Raw genomic sequence first — 20,738 nt, forward strand, 5'->3', positions numbered from 1 at the left:
CTCGAGCCCGCGGGCTCAGGCAATTCACTCACCTCAGCCTCCCAAAGCACAGGATTATAGGCTGAGCCACCGAGCCCGGCCATAAAGCATAATTTTTAAAAAAGTTTTTATTTTTTGAGTTGGAGTCTCACTCCATCGTCCAGACTGGAGTGCTGTGGCCGCTCCTGGCCACCGCAGCCTTGACCTGCTGGGCTCCGGCAATCCTTCCGCCTCAGCTTTCCAAGTAGCTGGAACTATAGGCGCGCACTACCACGCCCGGCTAGTTTTTTTTTGATTTATTGTAGAGATGAGGTCTCGCCAAGTTGCCCAGGCGGGTCTCGAACCCACGGGCTCAGGCAATCCACTCACCTAAGGCTTCCAAAGCACGGGATTACAGGCTGAGCCACCGAGCCTAGCAAAAAAACCAGTTTTTTTAATGGAGGGGTAGGCCCTCAAAAGTCCTGCTGCAACTCTGTCCACCTGACCTTCGGATCTACACACTGACCTGTGTCCTTCCCAGGAGTTAATTGTCTCTGGGCTGCTTCATTAACAGGAGGCCTTGGGCAAGGCCAGGAGCCTGGAGAACTAGCAACTGGGCAAGCTGAAAGGAAGCCCACTGGAATGGGATTTGCCAGGCAGAGGGCGTCAGGGCAGAGAAAGTAGGGCTGGCGGGGGTTTCTCCTGCTCACCTATTCTAGATCCCTGTCAGGGTGTTGACCCCTGGCAAAGCTTGAGGCTTTTTCTTCTAACTTTGGGTATATTCCTTAGCTCACCTGAACCTGTTTTTTTTAAACCAGAAAAATGGGAACAGTAGCAACCAATCTATCTCATAGGTTGTCGTGAGACCCTGAGCCAGTGTTTCTCAAAGCATGCCTGGACTACATACATCAGAGTGGCTGTGGGGTAGAGTTTGGGAACTGTAGCACAGGTGAGCTGGGGCATAGAGCAGGCCCTCCCACACTGTAAAGTGCAGTGCCAGTAAGAACTGATACATATCCTCAGTGGAGCCCATATCAGATTCCATTTGAGGTCCGTGGCCTAGAGATGAAAACTAAGTGAGGCACTGAGAGCCTGCCCTGGCTGTGCCTGAGAATACTTGTGCCCTGGGGCTCTGTCAAAGCCTTGCTGTCTGTCTGCATTCCATCACGCCTCAGCTCCTGGCTCCCGGCCTCTACCCTTGTGAAGGAATCTCTCAATATCACCCACTCCAACCTGCCACTGTGGCCACACTTCCCTGCTTCTCTGGCCAAAGCCACATCCCTGGTGGGGTGGGCAAAGCTGGGAGCACTCTGGCATCCACAGTCTATGACCTCACAGCCTCCAGGGCAGAGTGCAGTCCCACGGAGCATGGCTGCTCAGAATGCCTGTCCTTTGTCCTCACTGCGCCCAAGACCAGGTCAGCAATAACAGAGGAGCTGGATGCTACTGGGTGGTATAAGGTAAGTGATCTGGAGTGCAGAATGCAGCTTTGAAAGCCAAGGACCTTGAGTGAGATTCACGCGTAAGGGACAACTGCAGAGAAAAAAACACTTTATGCTGGGTGCGGTGACTCACACTTGCAATGCCAGTACTTTGGGAGGCTGAAGCAGGAAGATCATTTGAGGCCAGGAGTTTGAGATCAGCCTGAACCAGGGCAACATAGTGAGACCCTATCTCTACAAAAAATTAAAAACAAACAAAAAAATGAACACTCGCTCGTGGCTGTAATCTCAGTGTAGGATCCTGGTAAGGAAGGGATGGGTGGGCTAGACTTGAGGCAGTGTCCATTCCTCCAAGCCTAGGCCAGCCCTGTAATGGGACTGCCTCCCTGAAAGTATCCTGGAGGATAAGGGGGCCGGGTCATCCTCCTGCAGAGAAGGCTGCATGTCCACTCACTATGTCACTGGGACATGTAGCTGGAAGCACAGTCATAGCCCTGTGCCAGGGACCCTAGCCACCAACAGACGTAGTCTTGTTAGGGCCCCAGAATCTGACTGGAGTGGCTGGGGAGGGGGCCAAGAAACCTTGAGTGGCCTCTTTCCTGAAGCTTGTACCAAGACACATCCCAGGACCAGATGCATAGCTTCCCACATGGTCTGCCTCCTGGGTTGGTCCCCCAAAGTGACACACCTATCTCACTGCATGTCTTTGTTCAACTTATAGAGTGGTTTCCCAAACTGCGTTCTGGGGAGCTCCAGTGTTGACATGTCAGGAGGGGATCCAGGAACAGAACATGTGAGCTCTGGGCTTCTTTACAGAGGCTCTCCTCAGGGCTTCGTGTGCCTATTGTGAACTGTGAATCTACTATTCAGGAGGAGGGTCTGTGTCCGAAACATTTTGGACCTGCCCCTTGAACATACATCCACTGAAATATGGAGAGCTGTTTTGCTGAGCTCCTGCCTACACGTTGGAGGCACAGGTGGAGGATGGAGGAAGTTTCCAATACACACCAATCCAACACAGGTGCCCCCTCGGCAGCTGGAGTGGGGAGCACAGGAAGGCACTGTGCACTGCCATCACAGGGCAGCCTGTGCACTGCCATCACAGGGCACTTGGGCTTACGGGGTATTTTCTAAATCTGGCACGCAAAAGGGTTCACTGGAGTGCCCAGTCGCCTCTGTATGAGACAATAAGGGCTTATTGTGAGAACAGGAATTGCAGCAGTCTCGGGGGAGCTGCCAGGGAAGCCCACAGGCACCACATGCCCAGCCTGCTCCAGCCCCTGAGCTGGGAGTTGGAAGCAGGGAGCGTACAAGTGTGGGGTCAGTAGGGTGGCCCTGGGCCAAGGCCAAGGGGGCTCACTAAGCCAGATGGAGATGCCATCCCCCAGCTCTGCCTGCTCCACCAGGTCCCTCTCCTGCTGCCGCAATGGACTGCTGAGGCTGCTCTCCTTACGGCACCAGGACCTTGTGCACAGCCACCGTTAGCCCATGAGACAGAAAGGGGGCATAAGCTGTGGGTTGGGTCTACTCCCCAGGGTTCTAGACCTGGTAGCCTCCCTGCAGCACTTCCAGGGCATGGGAAGAGTAAGGAGCAGGCCAAGGGAGAGATGGGGAGGGGATGTGCAGAAAGGGGAGGAGGGAGTCCCACAGATGGCAGGGGCAGTGGTAACCTTCCAGTGTTGCTGTACCAGCAAAAGCCCCAAACTTCTTGCTCTGGAGAAGACAAAATGTGTTTTAATGGTTTCAGTGGCCCATTACAAGGCGTCCACCCCCTATGGAAGCCTGGGTGAAGGGTGACAGGCCATCATACAAAGTAGGCAGCCAGGGCTGACATCTTGTCCTTGGGCCGCCTGGGGTTGGGCTTCCCTGGGGGTCTCCGGGCCCGGCCCCGCCCTCGACCCTGCCTCCTTCCAGGCCCACCACGGTGCATAGGGTGGCAGGAGGCTGCATGCCTCAGCTCTACCAGCTCCTGGAAGATGGGGTCACAGAAGACGCAGCCCATGTGCTGGGTCTCATCGCCCGGGAGTGGGGACTTGGCTTTGTTGAAGTCCACATCGAGCAAGGCAGCCTCGCAGATGGCACAGGTGTCAGCGGCCACCCGCACGCGATGGGCGTTCTCGAAGCAGTGAGCCACCACGTTGCACTTGTTGCAGGCTACTTTCCACTTGGGGCCTGAGGTGGGATCCAGCACCAGCACCCCGCTCTCACATTCCACACACTGGCCGATGCCCAGCATGCTCAGCGAGTGCTGGCAGGAGGGGTGTGTGCACTCATTGCAGCCCATGCCTGTGGGGGGCCAGTCTGTGAGGCTGCTGTGCCTGCTACCCCCGCAGCCCCCGGACCTGCTCCCTAGGCCTCAGGCTCCCAGATCCCTTACCCCAGCTGCACCTGATCCTTTTGGCTTTGCTCTTGGGGATGCCCTTGGTCACCTGGCCCTGGGCTCCCGATGACCCCAGCTACAAGTGCTCTGTTCTCTGCTTATCTAAAACCTCCTTAATGGGCAAGGCCCCCAGGCTAACACCTGTCTGGTGGGTTCCAGCTGGTCACTGGCAACACCATGTGGCTCTCACGTCAATGGGCCCCAGGGACCACGAACTGCTCTGGAAGCTGTGGACAAATGCCTCACTCCCACTGGCTCCTGGTCTGCAGTATGGGATGAAGACACCCTGAGAGGCTGTGCAGGGCGCCAATGAGCTAGCACAGTTGTGGGGAAGCACTAGGCCCCTCAGGCTCCTGGCTCAGTGCTTTCTGCCTTCCCCGGGCACATGCTCGCCTTTTTCCAGCAATGAGGATGATGATGGAGGACAGCAGGGGATGCTGAATGAGGGTGCACTACTCGCCTTGTGGGCCCCCTACATCCTCTCACTCATCCCAGTCTAAGAAGGAGCATAGCACACCACTGCCCAATCCTGAGAGTGGACTAGGGTTGCTGCCCAATCCTGATCTGGGTAGAGAGTGGTACCAGCCAGCTGAGGCCTGAGTTATTGTGGGGTCTCCCATCTTAAGAGTCAGTGAGCATGGGGAGGGCTGGGGTGAGGGGTCCCTTGGAGTCCAGCCCTGTATCAGGCTGGGGCCAGTGCTAAACAGAGAGCGCAGATACTCAATGGGGACAGAAGGGCAGCCAGGAGGGAACAGGAGTAGCCGGGGCTTGGGTTGAAGCACTCACCTTTCTTCATGTCCCGAAAGGGTGGGTGGTTATAGCAGTAGGGGCACAGCGGATAGCTCTTGCCCCGAGAGCCTGATGACCACAGGACCAGCTCAAAATCATCCAGCGGGCACCGGAGCTCCTTGTAGAGCTTGATGGTGCCATTCTGGGGGAGTGTGTAGGTCTCATCGCAGTGGGAGCAGTGCAGGCGGCTCGGCTTGGCCTGCAGTAATGCCAGGGCAGGGTGTAAAGGCCACTGTGGCCTCCAGCTTGCCCTTACATCCCTTCGTAAGACATGACCCATAACACATCACACAGAACACATCATACACAATGTAGAGTCTGTAATACATGCTGGTAGACAAGGCCCACCCTATCAGGCCAGAGTCTCAGGCCCCAGCCCCACTTCTGAAATCCCTGCATGGATGTTAGCACCCATGACAGTAATGGCATGGTACTGGGGAGAAATGAATGCTAAATGTTTACATGGCCTCATGGCTAGGTCCTGGGGTCATGGGGCACTGGATATTTGTTGGCAAGGCTGCTTTATGCCTGTCATTCTTCTGTGACAACCAGGACACAATGTTATTCTTGTATGACTGACGACAAAGCAGAGGGCTACAGAGGTAGCAGGACCTGTCTGAGCTAGTGCACAGGGCGCTGCATGCCTGACAGTCACAGCCCTTCCTCCACCTACCTGGATGTACTTCATGAACCGGTGGCACTTCCCACAGCGTGAGAGGGGCTTGCCTGTGGCCGCCAGGGGTGAAAAGGATACCTCCATCAACTCGTCCATGCCTGAGAGCAAGCAGAGTGCAGGAGTTATCCCCCTGGTCTCCCAAGAGGACCCCCAGCAGCCCGCTCCTATGGAAGATGGCTTGGTATGACTAGGTGGTCAAGTGGCTGAGTGTGACCATGCCCCTACAGGTGAGGTGTTTCATTGTTAGCGATGGGAGGCAGGCAGCAGCCCTGCTGGCCAGAGGCTCATGTTCCTGCCACACGTGTGGTAGTAACACACCTACTTATGTCCAGACAGGAGCCTGGTGAGAAAGCAATGCTACCCTGGCCCATGGAAGCTTGGAGCCCAGGTCTGGGAGCTGGTCCCACGTGGGAGCCCCCAGTCCCTGTGTGCTGCTGCCCTGACAGTGTCCTCCGGCGAGGGGCAGGGAAGAGGCAGACCTCACCAGCAATGGAGTCAACGAAGTAGTGGAATTTCCTTTTGAACACATCCAAGGTATGGCCCAGGACCTGGCGGTAGTCGGCCTTGCCCTGGGCAATCAGGTTCAGCTGCTTCTCTACTGCGCTGCGGATGGTGGGGAGCACCAGCTCAGCATCTATGGGTGACCAGAATGGATGCTGCTGTGAGCACTTGTCCCAGGGCCCTGCCCACCCTCCAGCTCAGACTAGTCTTCCTGGCCTCTCCCTGGGCAACAGTATTCCATGGTAGCAGGCAGGCTCCTGTGCCCCAAGACATCCCCCATTTCCCACCTGGAAACTGTGTAGAGGCTAAGGACATCCTGTATCTGGGACCATGTCACAGGTGTGCTCCTCCCTCTCCCACTGGTCCTTGGGGGACCTCCAGGAGACAGAGCTGACAAGCACCTTAGCAAGGACCCCAGGCTTGGCCAGGAGCTGGTCTGCAGGAAAGAGTCCCTGGTCTCCCCTTTTGGTGACTCCACACCTGTCTGTTATCCTTCAGACATTCCTGAGCTTCTGCCCTGGGCAGGTCTGGGGGCAGTACCGCTGCAGTGGGACTGAGAGCTCCCTGTAGGACCAGGCTGTTTGGAGGGGCGGCAGAGTCAATGCCCTGCCCAGGGAGAAGCCAGGGAGCCTAGGCGGCCCCGGGGTGGGACTAGGGGCCTCACCGATCTTATAGTAGCCGTGCACCAGGACGATGCCCAAGTTGGTGGGCTTAAGCCGGCGCCCAGTCTCCACAGTCACGTAGTTGCGCTGGCAGATGTTGTTGATGTGCACAGGGATGCTGGCATCTGTGCCTGCAATGCACAAGGTCCTGGTATCCTCACCTGCCCGCAGACATGTCCCATGGGACTGTACTGCAGCCTCACCCCCATCTGTCACAGGCCCTGGCGCTCAGCCCCTCCCTCACTGGTTCTAGCCACCCACAGGACAAAGGGCTGTGCCCTAAGTGCCCCCTGCACTATGCCAGGCACCAGCCATGTGCATTTCATGTATTGCCTTGAGATCCCATGGTGACCCTCTTGGCATGGGACATGCTCCTGCTTTGCAGTATAGGACAGGAGCTCAGAACTCTGCTGAGGCCACAGAGCTTATTCTATACCTGGTAAATGTGACCTCTTTGGCCTCCTCTGTGGCATCCACCCCTTTCTGGAGCTACGGCCAAGTCCCCCAAACACAGATGCCTGCAAGCTCACTGCAGAGTTGTCCCATCCCCACTTGGCCAGTTTTGGTCAATTCCTGTCTCCTGCCTCCTCTCTCTGCAGGGTCGTGACCTGGGGCAGGTTCCCAGTTCTGAGGATTTAGCTTCCCCCACCCTGATAAGCCCTCTTGGTGGAGCAGTCACAGTGAAAGATGAGGCATTCTGATGGTGGTTAGCATCTGTCTGAGGGGTAGAATAGAGACTTGTGCTCATGGCAGCAGGCTTGCCAGGGTGGGTGGCGACACACCAGCCCCAAGAAGCTCTGTGAGAGTCTTATGCGGGAAGGTCCCAGGCTCTCAGCATGATGCTGGGGTCTGCACATAGTGCGGTGGGCTGTGGGTGGCTGTGACCACCCTCTGTTCTGGTCACAGTCCCAGGCAGCAGCTCTGGTCATGCCCTTCATACACATGCCCATGGGCCTTGGTCATAGGGCCACCTGGCCACTTTCCTGTTCAGAAGGTAACATAAGAGCCCTCTTCACTGTCACAAGCTTGTTTTGATGACTGGGTCCAGCCTACTGTCTCATATGGCTGCCAGACCCATAAAGTCCCATCACAGGGAGGGACAGAGGACGTGGGGAGCAGTGCCCACACTTCACAGTGACTGAGGGCTGCTATGTCAGGACCCCACAGGTGCCCTGGCCCCTGGGAGAGGCAGGCCCAGAGTTCTGCTCTCTGCTGAGACCACCATGGTCATACAGACTCCAGCCTGAAGTAATAAGCTCCTCCCTCGTAGGACCACCAATGAGCAGAGCCAGGTATAGCAGCTTACTGGTCCATAGTCCTCCAGAGCCTGTCAGCTAGGAAAGTGATACAGGGAATGGGCAGTATGCAGGGTTATGAGCACTGCCTGGGAAGAAGGCTCCAGCATTGAGGTTGGTCTCCCTGCATGGAAGACATAGCTCAGGATCCCAGGCCTGAGGAATTGGCGAACCATGTCTCCTGTGAGCTGTGTGCGCTGGTGACTAGGGTGACAAACTCCCCTGGGCTGCTCATAGTCACTTTCTGGTCATCCTGTGGGAAGCTCTGTTCCTGGGACAGGCATCTCTGCTCCCTCACTTGGAAGCGGCTTCCATGAGAATGTGGCATTCCTGTCACCTGATTTCAGGACAGACCCAGGCTGGCTGTGTGGATGTGACAGGATGCTGATCTGACTTTCAGGACTCATTTGGCATCCTTGGCCAACCCTCAGCCCCAAAGGCATCAGTCAATATGTGCTGGCCACATGCTGCAGAGGGAAGGCCAGGTCCTTACATGGAACATCATGAGGGGCTGCCTACTGTAGACTGCCTGCTTGGCTGGTCAAACACTGGGTCACCAGTTCCCAGATGCCAGCCCATGGAAGGGCACACAGGGGTCACTGGGCAGCTTTGCAAGTAGACTCTAGCTCAGCCCTGGAGGTGGGTGTGGGCTGGGTCATGAGGCACCCACCGATGCCATGCTTCTCCATGAGTGTGATGAGCTCTGCCTCGGTCAGGTAGTCAGGTGGGTTAGTCTGCTTCTCCAGCATCTTCACCTCGCCCACGGGAAAGGTATCACCCCTCTGGCAGGTGGGCAGGCTCTCCTCCAGGGGCACACTCTGCCAGGGCATGATCTCTGTGAAGCCTGAGGAGACAAGGCACCACCACGTAGGGTCCCCATCCGGGCCTCTCATCCTGGAAAGGATGCAGGTTGCCCACTTGTCCAAGGAGACAGGGAGGAGGGGCAGAGCCTGTGGCCTACCTGGTGAGATGATGGTCTTCCCTGAGCAGCTGAACAGCTCAGGCCCGATGCGGAAGGAGATGCTGCTCTGGAGGTACCTGCAGTCGTGGCTGAGCGTAGCAATGAAGTGCCTGGTGATGTACTCATACAGCCGCCATGCATCACCCCCTGCAACGGGCCAGGGCTAAGTGCCTGAGAGCCGGGGGAAGGGGGCTCTGGCTCCGAAGACCCCCAGCACTCTCGCTCCAGCAGCAGAGCCCTGCTTACAGGGCCTTAGCGCGGGACATACTGCAAAGCCCTATAAGGAGGAAGATGCACAGGAAGGAATGCGAGTCTCCTGTGTCTTGGCGGCTCCTTCACAGATGCGGCTCCCACCTTCCTGCACACCCTCCTGCACCTGCAAGCACTGGCCTGTCCTTCTACTGTCTAGTGATGTGCCACCATTGCTTCAAGCTTGGTTGGCAAGCCTGTCTCCCCCACAGTGCTCTCTCTTCATCACTGCTTCACCCAGCATGCAGGCCACCAGCACCACCTTGGGCCTGGGGGAGGCAGGATGTGTCCCCACTGTCAAGCTCTAGCAATCTCTGCCTCAGTCCCACCCTGTTCCCCTGTAGCTACCCGCCCATTCGCCTCCCCTGACTGGCCACCTGCACCTGCTGTCATCTTTTCACTCCTGTCCTGGGCACACAGTGACAGAGCTCAACTTCCAGGTGACCCCTTCACTATAGCCAGGCAGGCAGAGATGGAAGGGGCCCCCACATTGCTAATGAAACCTGCTACTGTTACCGTAGCTTCTTGCCCTCCCCTCCCTGGAAGCATGGGGCACGGGGTGAGTGAGATACCTAATTCAGCCTCTGTAGCAGACCTCATGGGGGTGATGGGGGGGTGGTCACCGGCATCATGGCCTTTCCGTGGGCGATTGATACCATCCGCTAACAACCGCTTCACCTGGGGAGAGAAGACAGAGGAGAGTTGAGTCTGGGCTCTGTTGCCCTCCCACTGGTCTTGAATTCAGCCAAGGTGCTGAATTCCCAAGGCCTTAGTGACAGGTGTGGGTGGGCGGGCCGGCTCTACTCACTGTGTCAGCCCAGTAGGGGTGATTGGCCTGCTGCCGTAGAGAGCCCTTCAGGTCGAAGTTCTCGGGGTAATGGGTGGTCTCCGTTCGTGGGTAGCTGATGTAGCCTTGTGTGTAGAGTCGCTCAGCTGTTTGCATAGCATGCTGCGGCCCCATGCCTGAGAGACAGGAGGCTCAGATGGCCCGGAATACGGGGATGGCCAGGGGCCTGCCCACAGTCCTGTGCACTCAGGCTCCCCACAAGGCAGCCAGCACTTCCTGGAGGGTGGGGACAACACTGAGTAGTCATGGCCAGGGTGTGGAGTTGCTGGTTGGCTGGGGACCTGTGCCACACAGTCTTGTCCTGCACTGTTGAGGATGGGTGCAGGAAGGGCCTGATGAAAATTACCACTTGCCCCAATCCATGGTGTACCCTCATGGTGCTCTTGGCTGTGGTGATGAGGTGGCCATCAGACCTGTAAGTTAATGTATGCCCTGGTTCTAAGCCCCAGGGTGTTCCCATCCTCATGGCCCCCTGGGGCCACTGAGGGAGGGCTTGTCCTGCTACTCCCTGACCAGCCAAGGTAGCGCTCAGCTAGTGATCCCTCCATAAACCACTGCTCTCTGAGGGCCCTAGAGAGCTGCTCTGAGAGTACACAGCCTACAGTTCCCCACAGGGGGCCACCAATGCCTAGAGGCTGACAGCTGTCAGAGACCGCCAGCTTCCCAGCCCAACCCCCTGCTTGCTACCAAGGAAGTGTGGCTTAGAGAGGCGAAACAACTGTTCCCAGCAGGTGACCCCTAGCAAGGGCCTCTGCCCTGCACCAGAGAAATCTGCTTGGGGACTCTGACATCAGGATGATCTTCTCAGGTAGGGACCAACATTATCATTGCGATTACTAAAATGTGTTGTTTCACTACATTTAATCTGTACAGAACCTAAAGAGGTAGGTCATATTGTTGCCCTGTTTTGCCATGAGGAAGATGAGGCTCAGGACAAGGAAGGAAGTAGCTGAGCTGGGATTTGGGCCCAGGTTTGGCTGCGAAGCTGGAGCTCCAGAGGTTGATGCCACAAGGGGCCTCTACTGAGCCAGGACACGAGGGCCCTGCCTTGAGGGTGGCCTTCCACATGGTCCATTCTGGCAACAGATGCTCAGATACTGAGTCCCATTAACTGATTTGGGTCTCCCACATAAATCCAGAGAAGCTGTTGAGTAAAACAACCCTATGAAGTGGGTCCTCCCTCCCATTCAGTTGTGCTTGTTTCTACCCTGGAACTAAGGAGACATGAAATCCTCATGAGGCTCAAACCCCTCTGAGCCTCAGACAACACCTGCACCCCTGGGTGCTTGCGGCACGGGCCTGAACGTACCCAGAGACGAGCTGGCCACACGCAGCATCTCCACGGTGTTCAGGGCCAGGGGCCTCTGCTTGGCCTTTTCTTTCCTGCTTGTGGCCTCCACCTGGAAGACGGGACTGACTCAGTGACCCTGGGGAATGCTCCCATGGAGGGAATTGAGATGTGTGGTTGAAGGGTCTGGCTTCATTCATCTGGTCTCCCTGCTTCTCCATTTTACTCTTCCCAACAATCTAGAGATTCATTTACTCAGGACCAGGAGAAAGAATAAAAATCCTTTTCTAGATAATTTTCTAGGGAAAGAGAAAACCTGAAGGAATGAGGAGGAATCAGGGGAAAGGGCTACAGGTGCAAATCCTATAAGCTGGTGTCAGCCAGGCTCTAAGGATGTTTCGGGTGGTGCTCACTCCTTGCTGCACAGGAGCTGCTGCCTGGGCCTGCTGGGACTGCCATATCCTTAGATTTTTCAAGAGAATCTGGAAGGCAGGGTTTTTATGTGAACTCCCACGATTTTTAAGTGTTGTAACCATGTTGAGGTTTCTGTGAACACTGTGCAGATTGACTGGAGTGTCTGTGGGCTGTGTTGGTGGGAAGCTCTATGCTCTACACCTCTGTGAACACTTGTCACTAGAAACAACACAACCCAGGCCCCTGTCCCTGCTGACCCCAGGATTCCAGCCCAAAAAACGTGGATGCTGTGGCTGAGGCCAACTATGTATGTGTAGCAGTGGAGGCCAGGACCCCCTAGGGGAGAGGTCTGGAGCTGGAGATGGTGTCTGAAGGAATGTTACCAATACTAACAGCATGGAGCAGCCTAAGAGATTCCAGAAGCCTCAGACAACTGCATGGGGGGCAAGAGGCCACTCAAGGAAGGCTGGAGAAGGACAAGGAGGAGGCCAGGTTGCACCTTGATGACTCTGCTAGCTGTCATGGCTGCAGGACATTTGTTTGGTGGCCGCAGATATGTTCTCACCCTGTGAAAGTGTCCCCTTGCCAGGGCACATCTCTTTCTTCCTAAAAGCCAAGCAGCATGTCCTTCCAATTCATAAAAAGCCCAAGTAAGAAACACAACACCACAAAGGCATGAAAGCTGAATGAAGCTGGGGATCCCAGAACTGTCCCCTGCTAGCTGTGTGACTGTGGGCAAGTTCATCAGTGTGCACAGAGGTCCTCCTATGGTTGTTAGCTTTAGAGATCTCTGTGTGAAATGAAGTTATGCCAAATGGAGGTAATGCCTACTGGGTTCCGTGGAAGGGGGTGAGTGGGAGGGACTGACAAGGCTGCAGGCGTGAACAGCTACTGTGCTGGGCAGAAATATCTTAGTAGGAACATATGGGTGAGTAACCATTCCTCTTTCCAAAAAGATGTCAGTATTTCAGAAGGAGGGAGAAGACAAGGCCCCGGATCACAAGCTATCCTTCCAGCCAGAGGCATCCAAGGCCCCCCAGCTCAAGGCCAGTATGCTAGATGTGGGTGGAGCAGGCGCACCTGAGCTTCCTTCTCCAGCTTGGTCATGTTTAGAAACATCTGTGCGATCTCCCGGTCAAACACCCTTACACGGTCCCAGTCCAAAAGGAGAGATTTGTCTTTATCAGTGTTAACCTGCAGGAAGAGAGATCAAGGGTGAACACAAGGAAAAAATGTCCAGGTGATCCCATCACCAGGAAAGGGAACCAGGACAGATAAAACTGGTCTTTGGGAGCAAAATGTTCTCAGCTCACGTCTCAAGCTGCACCTATTCCGATGTGCACACACAAAAGTTGACACCCAGCCCTGTCCACCCCTACCCAAAGCCAGGCAGGTCTCAGGAGGGTGGCCAGAAGCTGAGACTGTTGTGTCCTTAAGAAGCATCTGAGCCCCTGCTCTCACACCATCCCTGCCCACCTCCAATGCCTGGCCAGCACAAGGCATGACACCCAGGGGTTCCCCAGTGTCAATCAGAGCAGCTTTGCATTGTTTAAAATCTTATAGTGAGCTTTCGTGGAGACTTTTATTTGAAAAAAAGTTCTACATGCCTTGTCAGTGGATCCTAATCCAGGTGAAGTGAGGTCCAATGAAAGATCCAAAACTTCCCCTGTACCTAAACCACTTATGTATGCTATTCTGACTTGTTCTCCACAACTTTAAAATAAAATAAAATTTAGAAAAGACAAAGAAAAAAGGGTTCTAGGAACTTTTAAAATTTGAAAGTCAGTGGCCTCCATCCAGTATTTTGACCTTACCACTATAGCTACTGGCTCTTGTGGGGTGACCTCATCCTGCACTGCCAAAGCTGACCTTGCTCCTACATATGCAAATTCAGTGAATCTAGACCCAGCCTCATTCCACTTCTCTATGAAGGCTGGATGTCCCCTTCCCTGGGCACCACAGACCACCCTCCAGTATGGCCATCCACCATTCTATCTCAGCCTGGGGTGTGTAGGCTGGCAATGATGGAAGGCTTGGCACCCACACCTCACCCTGGAAAGCCCCAGCATGAACAGAGAAGGTCAAGGAACCTTGGCCTGCAGCACCCAGTAGGTTTCCGGTTTGAAGGACTGGATTTTATCATGTCTCTCCACGCAGAAGCCCAGGGTAGGTGTCTGACATGGCCCAAAGGAGATGAGAGAGCTGTCTAAATCACCGTATTTACCCTGGAAATACTTGGTCTGAAACCTGGAGGGAGTGGGGGGGGAGGGGGAAGGAGAAAGATACTTTGGTCACACATTCACTCAAAATGCTATGGTGAAACACCGTGTGAGTTCAGCCAGGAGCTAGGTGGTGTGTGTAGGAGAGGACACGAGGTGGCAGCCCCTGCATACCAGCAAAAGAGGCAGAGCATGCATGGCCTTCAAGGGGGATTTGTGTGTGCACATGGTGACAGGGAAAGGGAGAGATAAGATGAGGTTCCCACAATCTCAGGTCAGGGAACCTCCTATTCTATTCTACTCACTGCATTTTCCCTGGGACCCCAGAGTGCATGCACACACTACATATCAAGCAGTGGCCTGTGGGGGCTGGCTCCATCAGCTAAACACATGGTTTTCTTCAGGGGTTTTAAAATGGTAAGCTTCCTGGTGCTCAGCTGGGCTGTGAGAAGCCCAGGAGCTGTAGGTGGGGGCTAGCAAAGGCAGGGCTCTGGCTGAGGCATGCAGGCTTGCTCATGCACATGACCAGTACCTGGTGAATGCACAACCAATGCGCAGGTCCAGTTCCTGACGGGCATCCACTGAGAGAGCCTCATTGTGATCAGGCTCGCCCAGGTGGGACATGGCATTGCAGATGTCCGTGTCTGTAATGGAGCTGAATCTGGCCCGGAAGATAGTCTTCTCACTGCCATGGGCCTTGTTCATAACGGGCAGAACAGCATCGAGGACCTGGAGGAGGGTGGCTGGCTGTGGCCCACCTCCCAGATCTCTGCCGCCCACCCCATACCCCACCGTGAAGGCCAGGTCCCTCCAGAGCAGAACCTGTGTATCTGTATGACCTCCCACCTGGCCCTGCCAGACCCCTGCCACCTCTCTGCTTTTCCAGAGCCTTAGACACCCCATGACACCCTGCCACATGGCTTCCTTTTCTCCTGCATAGAAACTTGTTCACATAGCCCCTTCTTGCCATTGTCTTCTCATCCTCTGCTCTCATCCCACCAAAGGAGGAAAACACTACTGCCAAGCATGTAGGGGACTTCACAGTCCTTAAATCCATCCCATGTGACCCACCTCCCCTCCCAGGAGGGGGCAGTGCTTGGAGGGGTAGGTGGAACTTTTAAGAGACTGGAGAAAGACAAGGAAGGACAAAGGAATGAAAAGGAAAGGAAATGGGCAAGAGTAGGAAGGCCACAAGTGGCCCCAGCTTGCAGGTGGGGGCAAGTTGGGCTAAGCGCAGTGGGGGTTCCTGGAGCCAAGACTCACTAAGAAGGCTGTGCAGGGGGAGGGGGCACCGCCGGAGCCTGGCCATGCAGCTTCCTTACAGGGGAAGTGGCTTCATTTCTGAAGGGAGAAAGCCCCATGAGCTGCCACCATTCTGTACCCCCAGATGCAAAGGCCGGGGAGGAGCAGCCCTATAAGGAGGGGAGGAGAGAGGGATGGGCAGGACCAGACTTGCTGAGGTGCTACAGGGCAATGCTGGGAGCTCCAGCTCCCGTCTCACTGCACCCATCTCCTGAGGCATGGGGGTGACCCATAGGGAGCCATGGCCTGGGGGCACCAGGTAAGACCAGCAATTGTGACCACTGTGAGGGCACCATGGCAGAGGTAAGCGCAGGACATGAGGTGTGCACAGGGAGCTGCCAACTGCCTCCCTGAAGGGAGGGTTCCCGGGGCAGCTGGGAGGTGAGAGGCATTCTGGGCGAGGCAGAGGAGACAGGAAGGTGGGAGGTGAGAGAACGAGGCCCGTGAAAGAAGTACAGTGCCGAGGCTGGGTGTCCACCAACGTTAAGTGAAGGTCACTGAGAGGCGACATGCTTGCCCAGGGTGCTGGAAACTAACTAGCCTCCACCGAGAGGATTCTGCCCTTTCTACTTCACTCCCACCATGTGGCCCCAGCAAGCAAATTATACTTGAGCACCCTCAGTGGAGCCCTATGCATTTGAAAGCATCCACAGAACTTCAAAATAAAAGGGGCGAAGGTGTTTTTAAACCAGTATAGTTTATTCCCTTCTCTGGTCCCAGGAATGGTATGATTGCAAGCATCAGTTCGGGGCTGGTGGCAGAAAGGCCAAAAGTGAAGACAAAGGGGCTCCATGCTCACCTCAAAGCAGATGTTCTCCCCTTCCTTGTCACAGTCCAGCCACAGCACGATGTAGTCACAGCCTCTGCCCTCCACCTGCCATATGGCACATGGTCACACACACTTGCCGTAGGCCTGGCCCTGTCCGCCCACACCCACCCCAGCATCCCTACCCTGGACAGGAGAAGGGCCTGGGTGCAAGTGCCTAAGCCTTAGCTGGGAGGATAGGTATCTGGGGAGAGGGGCGAGAAGCTGGCTGTGAGGAAGCTGGCTCAGCCATCAGAAAAGAAGTTAGCTTTGAACTACCATTTTTTGTACCAAAACAAGTGTAATTTCAATATAGTCTTAGCCCCAAAAACCGCACAGAGGGGTTAAAATGAAATAACCCTAAATGTTAACAAGTGGTAGTCTTGGATAGTGTGATTATGAGTAATTTTTCTTCTTTCCACTTATCCATATTTTCCAATTTTCCATAATGTGCATGGCAGAAAGCCTGCTCTGCAGGATGAGTGACGCAGTGCCCAGGGTGGCCAACTGTATTGTGGCCAGGTCTAATGATGCCTCATGGGTCAGCAGGGGGCGCTCACAGAAAAGGCTGGAAGGCCCCGTCCAAGATGGGGATGAGGATTCCATGGATGGTGGGCAGGGAGTCTGTAGCCGCCCATTGTGCAGGTTCCAGTGTTGCTCACGCCCAGACTGTCCCACGCACCTGCAGGAACTTCACCATGGTCAGCTTGGGGTTCGCTTCCTTTTTCTCCGTCGGAGCTTGGCTGAACAGCTCTGCAGGGTCCACCTTGTCCCACTTGTTATACTTTCCTACAAACACAGTTGCAGTGACACTGAGTCATACTGCACAGCTCCCAGGGGCTGCACCCAGGAGGATGGCAGTCTCATTGCACAAGTGAGGAAAGAAGGACTTGGAGAATGGTTTGCCCAGGTTTACCATGACAATCAGAGGCAAAGTTGGGTATGAGGCTAGGCCTCTGGATAACCCCCACCTACCCTTTTCTCTGGGCTGCTGAGCTGACGCTATACTCCAGCCACCCTCTGGCCTCACTTCTGGGACTTTCCCCATGGTTGGCCACACAGAACCTGGATGGCTTCTTGCGCTAGCACACCTGACCCCACTACTGGTGCTGTCATCGGCCCTTCCTTCTATGACCCTCTCCCTCCACTCAGCACCTGACGAACACACAATATATGCTTAGTTGGTCCCAGTAGAGGACCTATCTCTTGGAGCCTCATGTCTGACACACCTACCTACTTCTCTACTAAGGACTCCTGCATGCCTGGCCCTCTGGTCTTTTAGGCCCCATTTCCTGAGTCTAGAAGAATGGGGTCAGACAGAACCAAACTCATATCCTGACTCCCCACCTGCTAGCTGGAGATAAAGCTTGGGTCCAAATGCTCGGCCAAATAACTCAGTTGCCATTGTTATCATCACTGTCATTGCTGAGCAGCAAAAATGCCTGAGACCTTGCTGTGTGCCAGGTCCTGTGCGAAGTGCTCTGCCTTCACTGGCACACTGAATCCCCACAATCTGGGGAAGTAGATGTCACTGCCATAAGACCCACTTCATATATGACAGATAGAAACTTCCAGTGGTCCAGTCACTGCAGAGAATGGGGAAGAGCCCGGGTTGGATGCTCCTCAAGGAAGCACACAGCCCTACCTCTAGACGCAGGGGGTCACAAATGCAGTCCTCCCAAGGCAATAGATAATAATGCTAGGAGGAAGGCAGTGACAGCCACCAAATGACTGCTGGACAACAGTCAGCTCAGCAGGAGTGGCAGCTTTCTCTTCAATGCCTGACTGGACCAGGCTCCTCCTGAGTCGGGTGCTGACCTTTGTCTGCACAGGAAGGTGCATAGGGAATGCAGTGACTAGGGTGTGCCACTATGATGGGGACCTGGGGATACTAATTCCAGAGCCTAGTTCTGGGCACCTCACCCAGGGACCCTCAGTCACTACTCCACAGTCTGCTGGCCTCTTGGCTTTTGGATTCTGGACAAACTTCTATACCAAGAGGCACCCCCTGGTTCCAGCTGGACTCTGGGCAGTGCCATGCAGGACTCTCCTTGGCAGGGTGGGGTGGGGGCTTACCCAGGAAATCCAGTGTCATCACATGGCCACAGACGGACGTCATCTTGAAGTGCACCGGCTGGCCAGCGAAGGTTCCGGTGTACTCATGGACAGAGCAGGCCCCGTTCAGTCCTTTGTGTGAGGACATGTTCCCTGGGGAGGAGAGGCACAGTGGTGACTGCTCCAGCCTGGCTGCAGATGATGCAGAGCTCCCAGGATTGGATGTCGCCTCTTGGAAGGCCAGAATCCTCCTTCCACAGAGTGGTCAGTGCAAAACTTCTCAGGCCGCCATGGGTAGTTGGATACTGAGAGGCTGAATGATGCTCAGGAAAAAACTGCACCCATGAACAACCTGGCAACGCGGGGCCCTGGGGCACTGGGAGCCAGTAGCAGATGCTCGTGGACTCTTTCCCTGAGTTTGTTTTCATCCTTCAATTCCATTTCTGCCTCGCCTCATTAAAACTTTACCCCTAGGGACCTCTTACTGATCAAATCCCACAGTGTCCTCTCATTCTTTACATTGACAGCCCCCAGTCATACTTCCTCAGCCTCTGGCACTGGTCTTCTCAGGTCTCCTCTCCCCTGTGAACCTCACTTTCTGGGCTGAACTAGGGTGTCTTCCTCCCCCAGCCGCTGGACCAAGGGGAGGTCAAGTTGATGCCTGCCATTTCTGGGTACTCAACACCCCACCAACTTCCAGTGCCAGAGTTGGGGGCAAGGGGCAGACATTCTTTTTCCAGCTTTCTGGTGTCTCAGGGGTGTTGTGGTCCAGACTCGGCCCACTGGCTACTCATGAGTAACGTGAGGTCCAGAAGGCAGTAGCAAGCACCTGGGGTGATGTGCTCAGGGCATGGCCTCGTGAGGCTCTCACTGGGGTGGGGTTCTGGCTGTGCCTTCCTCCTTCCAGGCTGGTTTCTGCAGCTTGTAACTGATTCTCTGACTGACATAGCACTCTGATGAAGACTGCACCTTCTGCTTCACTGTGCCTTATTCTTTTGGGAGCCGGGGCCTGGCACATACGAAGTGTGGAAGCAAATCACCCCACAGCGATAATCATACTGGGGACCTGAACTAGACTCAGGAGAAAGAAATGTCCTGAGAGGCATAAATAGCCATGATTACAGAGCAAAGCAAGAAGCAAGCAAGCTCAGGGCTGGTCTTTCCCACCTCGGGAGAGGATCTTGGCAATGGACTGTGCCAGGGACGGCTTTTCTGCAACCATGAGCACGGTCTTCATCTTGTCTCAGCCTTTCACACTCCAGTTTCAGGGCAATGGCAACAAACAACTGCAGAAACCGCACTCCACAGCTAACACTGCTGTCAATGCTGACTCCTAAGGGAGGAAAAGACATCTAGGAAATTGCCATGCCTCAGCAGAACTTACACTGCTAACAAGGAGACTCGTTTCAACAAACAAAACCTGAGGCAAGAACAAGAAGTTAGGGGAACTCGAAGCGTTTTACATACAAATAACTGCCCAGGTCAAGTGACATGGCTCAGAAAGGACCCTGGGAATCTTGCTTTACCTGGGGGAAGCTGATGTGGCCCCACGGGTCTCACATCAATTTGTCCCTAAATCCCTGCTAGGAACATGCTGGGACCCCATGGACCTGGACTAATGGGCCAGGTTGGGTGGCTGTCTGGCCCTCTCCCAGGGTTGGCTCTTCCACCTGCATGTGAACTCACCTGGAGAGGAGAAGAGTTGTTGTGGCCTCTCCTGTGGACCAGCTGTTGGCCCCCTAGGGTTGAGAGTACCTCTACCTTCGCTGAGACTGGGCTGCCCTGGGATACTTTACAAAATGCAAATGCCCAGGTTGAGCTCCCCAGGTCCTTCTGACCCATGATCAGGCCTGAGACCTTCTGGCGGGTGAGTCCCACCCCAGCAGAACTTGAGACCCTTCGCATCAACCCTTCTGCCTACCCAACTCCACCTCTTGCTTTGCAGGCCATGCTTGGTCAAATTAAAGTGGACACTGTAAGCCTCCATGCCTGTGTTTCCTGGCCTGGAATGTTCCTCCAGGCCTGGAAGATGCAGCTGGACAGCCTGCAGGCCCTGCTCAAGTGCTCACTCTTCTTTACAGAGCTCTCCTAAGACTGCTGTCAGGATGAGTTGGCCCCTCCTGTGCCCACAGCTCTCGGGTTAGTTCTCCTTCCAACCTACGGCAAATCATGTTATTATCAGTGGCTGCTCAGACCCAACAGGACATGAGGGGCTTCATGGCTCAATTGCTGCTGGCATCTGCAACAGATTTTTGTGCCTGATACATGACATTTAATATCTGCTGGCCAAGTAAAAGAAAACCACACAAACTCTGTCATTTTGGTCACTATAAATATAGCAGTGATATTTATAACATTGCATTAATTTTATTTTTGGTTGAAATCTCACTGTGTTGCCCAGGTTGGAGTGTAGTGGCACACTTATGGCTACTGCAGCCTCAGCCTTCTGGGCTCAGGTGATCCTTCTGCCTTCCAAGTAGCTGTGACTACAGGCATGCGCCACCATGCCTGGCTAATTTTCTAATTTATTGTTGAGATGAAGGCTTGCCAAGTTGTCCAGGCTGTTCTTGAATCCCTGGGCTCAGGCAATCCTCTCCACTCCATCTCCCAAAGTACTGGGATTACAGACATGAGCCATTGCTTGTGTATTTTTTTAAAAAGGGACTTCATTGAGACAACTGTGCAATCTTCTGGGAAAAAAATAAAGTTATGATATCAGACTAAGCTTGCCAAAAAAAAAAAAAGTTAGACTTCTACTCCATAACTCTAAGACAGATTCCAGATCTAGCAAAGATTTAAGTTAAAAAAAAAAAATCCCAGAAGAAACACGTACTTTATTAATTTTTTTTTTTGAGTTGGAGTCTCACTCTGTCGTCCAGACTGGCGTGCAGTGGC

The 20,738-nt window shown here is 54.5% G+C and overlaps 1 protein-coding gene across 3 annotated transcripts in view; it reads right to left on the minus strand.

Annotated features, from left to right (window-relative positions):
* Nucleotides 1-3,112: 3,112 nt before the first annotated feature.
* TOP3B (topoisomerase (DNA) III beta) overlaps nt 3,113-20,738 on the minus strand; it is a 24,650-nt gene continuing 7,024 nt past the window's right edge. The window contains exons 2-19 of one of the 3 annotated variants that reach the window (XM_021715051.1): nt 19,011-19,176; nt 17,865-17,996; nt 16,471-16,577; nt 15,783-15,857; nt 14,945-15,022; nt 14,214-14,410; nt 13,553-13,709; nt 12,543-12,656; nt 11,070-11,160; nt 9,722-9,876; nt 9,486-9,591; nt 8,665-8,811; nt 8,374-8,547; nt 6,411-6,539; nt 5,730-5,879; nt 5,243-5,343; nt 4,567-4,768; nt 3,113-3,686 (exon numbers count right to left, since the gene is read on the minus strand). In XM_021715051.1, coding sequence (XP_021570726.1) covers nt 3,205-3,686; nt 4,567-4,768; nt 5,243-5,343; nt 5,730-5,879; nt 6,411-6,539; nt 8,374-8,547; nt 8,665-8,811; nt 9,486-9,591; nt 9,722-9,876; nt 11,070-11,160; nt 12,543-12,656; nt 13,553-13,709; nt 14,214-14,386 — 2,181 coding nt within the window. In that variant the 5' untranslated portion in view covers nt 14,387-14,410; nt 14,945-15,022; nt 15,783-15,857; ... (1 more) ...; nt 17,865-17,996; nt 19,011-19,176 and the 3' untranslated portion in view covers nt 3,113-3,204. The remainder of the gene's footprint in view (nt 3,687-4,566; nt 4,769-5,242; nt 5,344-5,729; nt 5,880-6,410; nt 6,540-8,373; nt 8,548-8,664; nt 8,812-9,485; nt 9,592-9,721; nt 9,877-11,069; nt 11,161-12,542; nt 12,657-13,552; nt 13,710-14,213; nt 14,411-14,944; nt 15,023-15,782; nt 15,858-16,470; nt 16,578-17,864; nt 17,997-19,010; nt 19,177-20,738) is intronic. The other 2 variants (XM_021715050.1, XM_008063103.2) reach the window with 2 other exon arrangements.

The sequence above is a fragment of the Carlito syrichta genome, unplaced genomic scaffold, assembly GCF_000164805.1.
Source record: "Carlito syrichta isolate Samal-C Ts95f unplaced genomic scaffold, Tarsius_syrichta-2.0.1 Scaffold306579, whole genome shotgun sequence".
NCBI classification, from domain to species: Eukaryota; Metazoa; Chordata; class Mammalia; order Primates; family Tarsiidae; genus Carlito; species Carlito syrichta.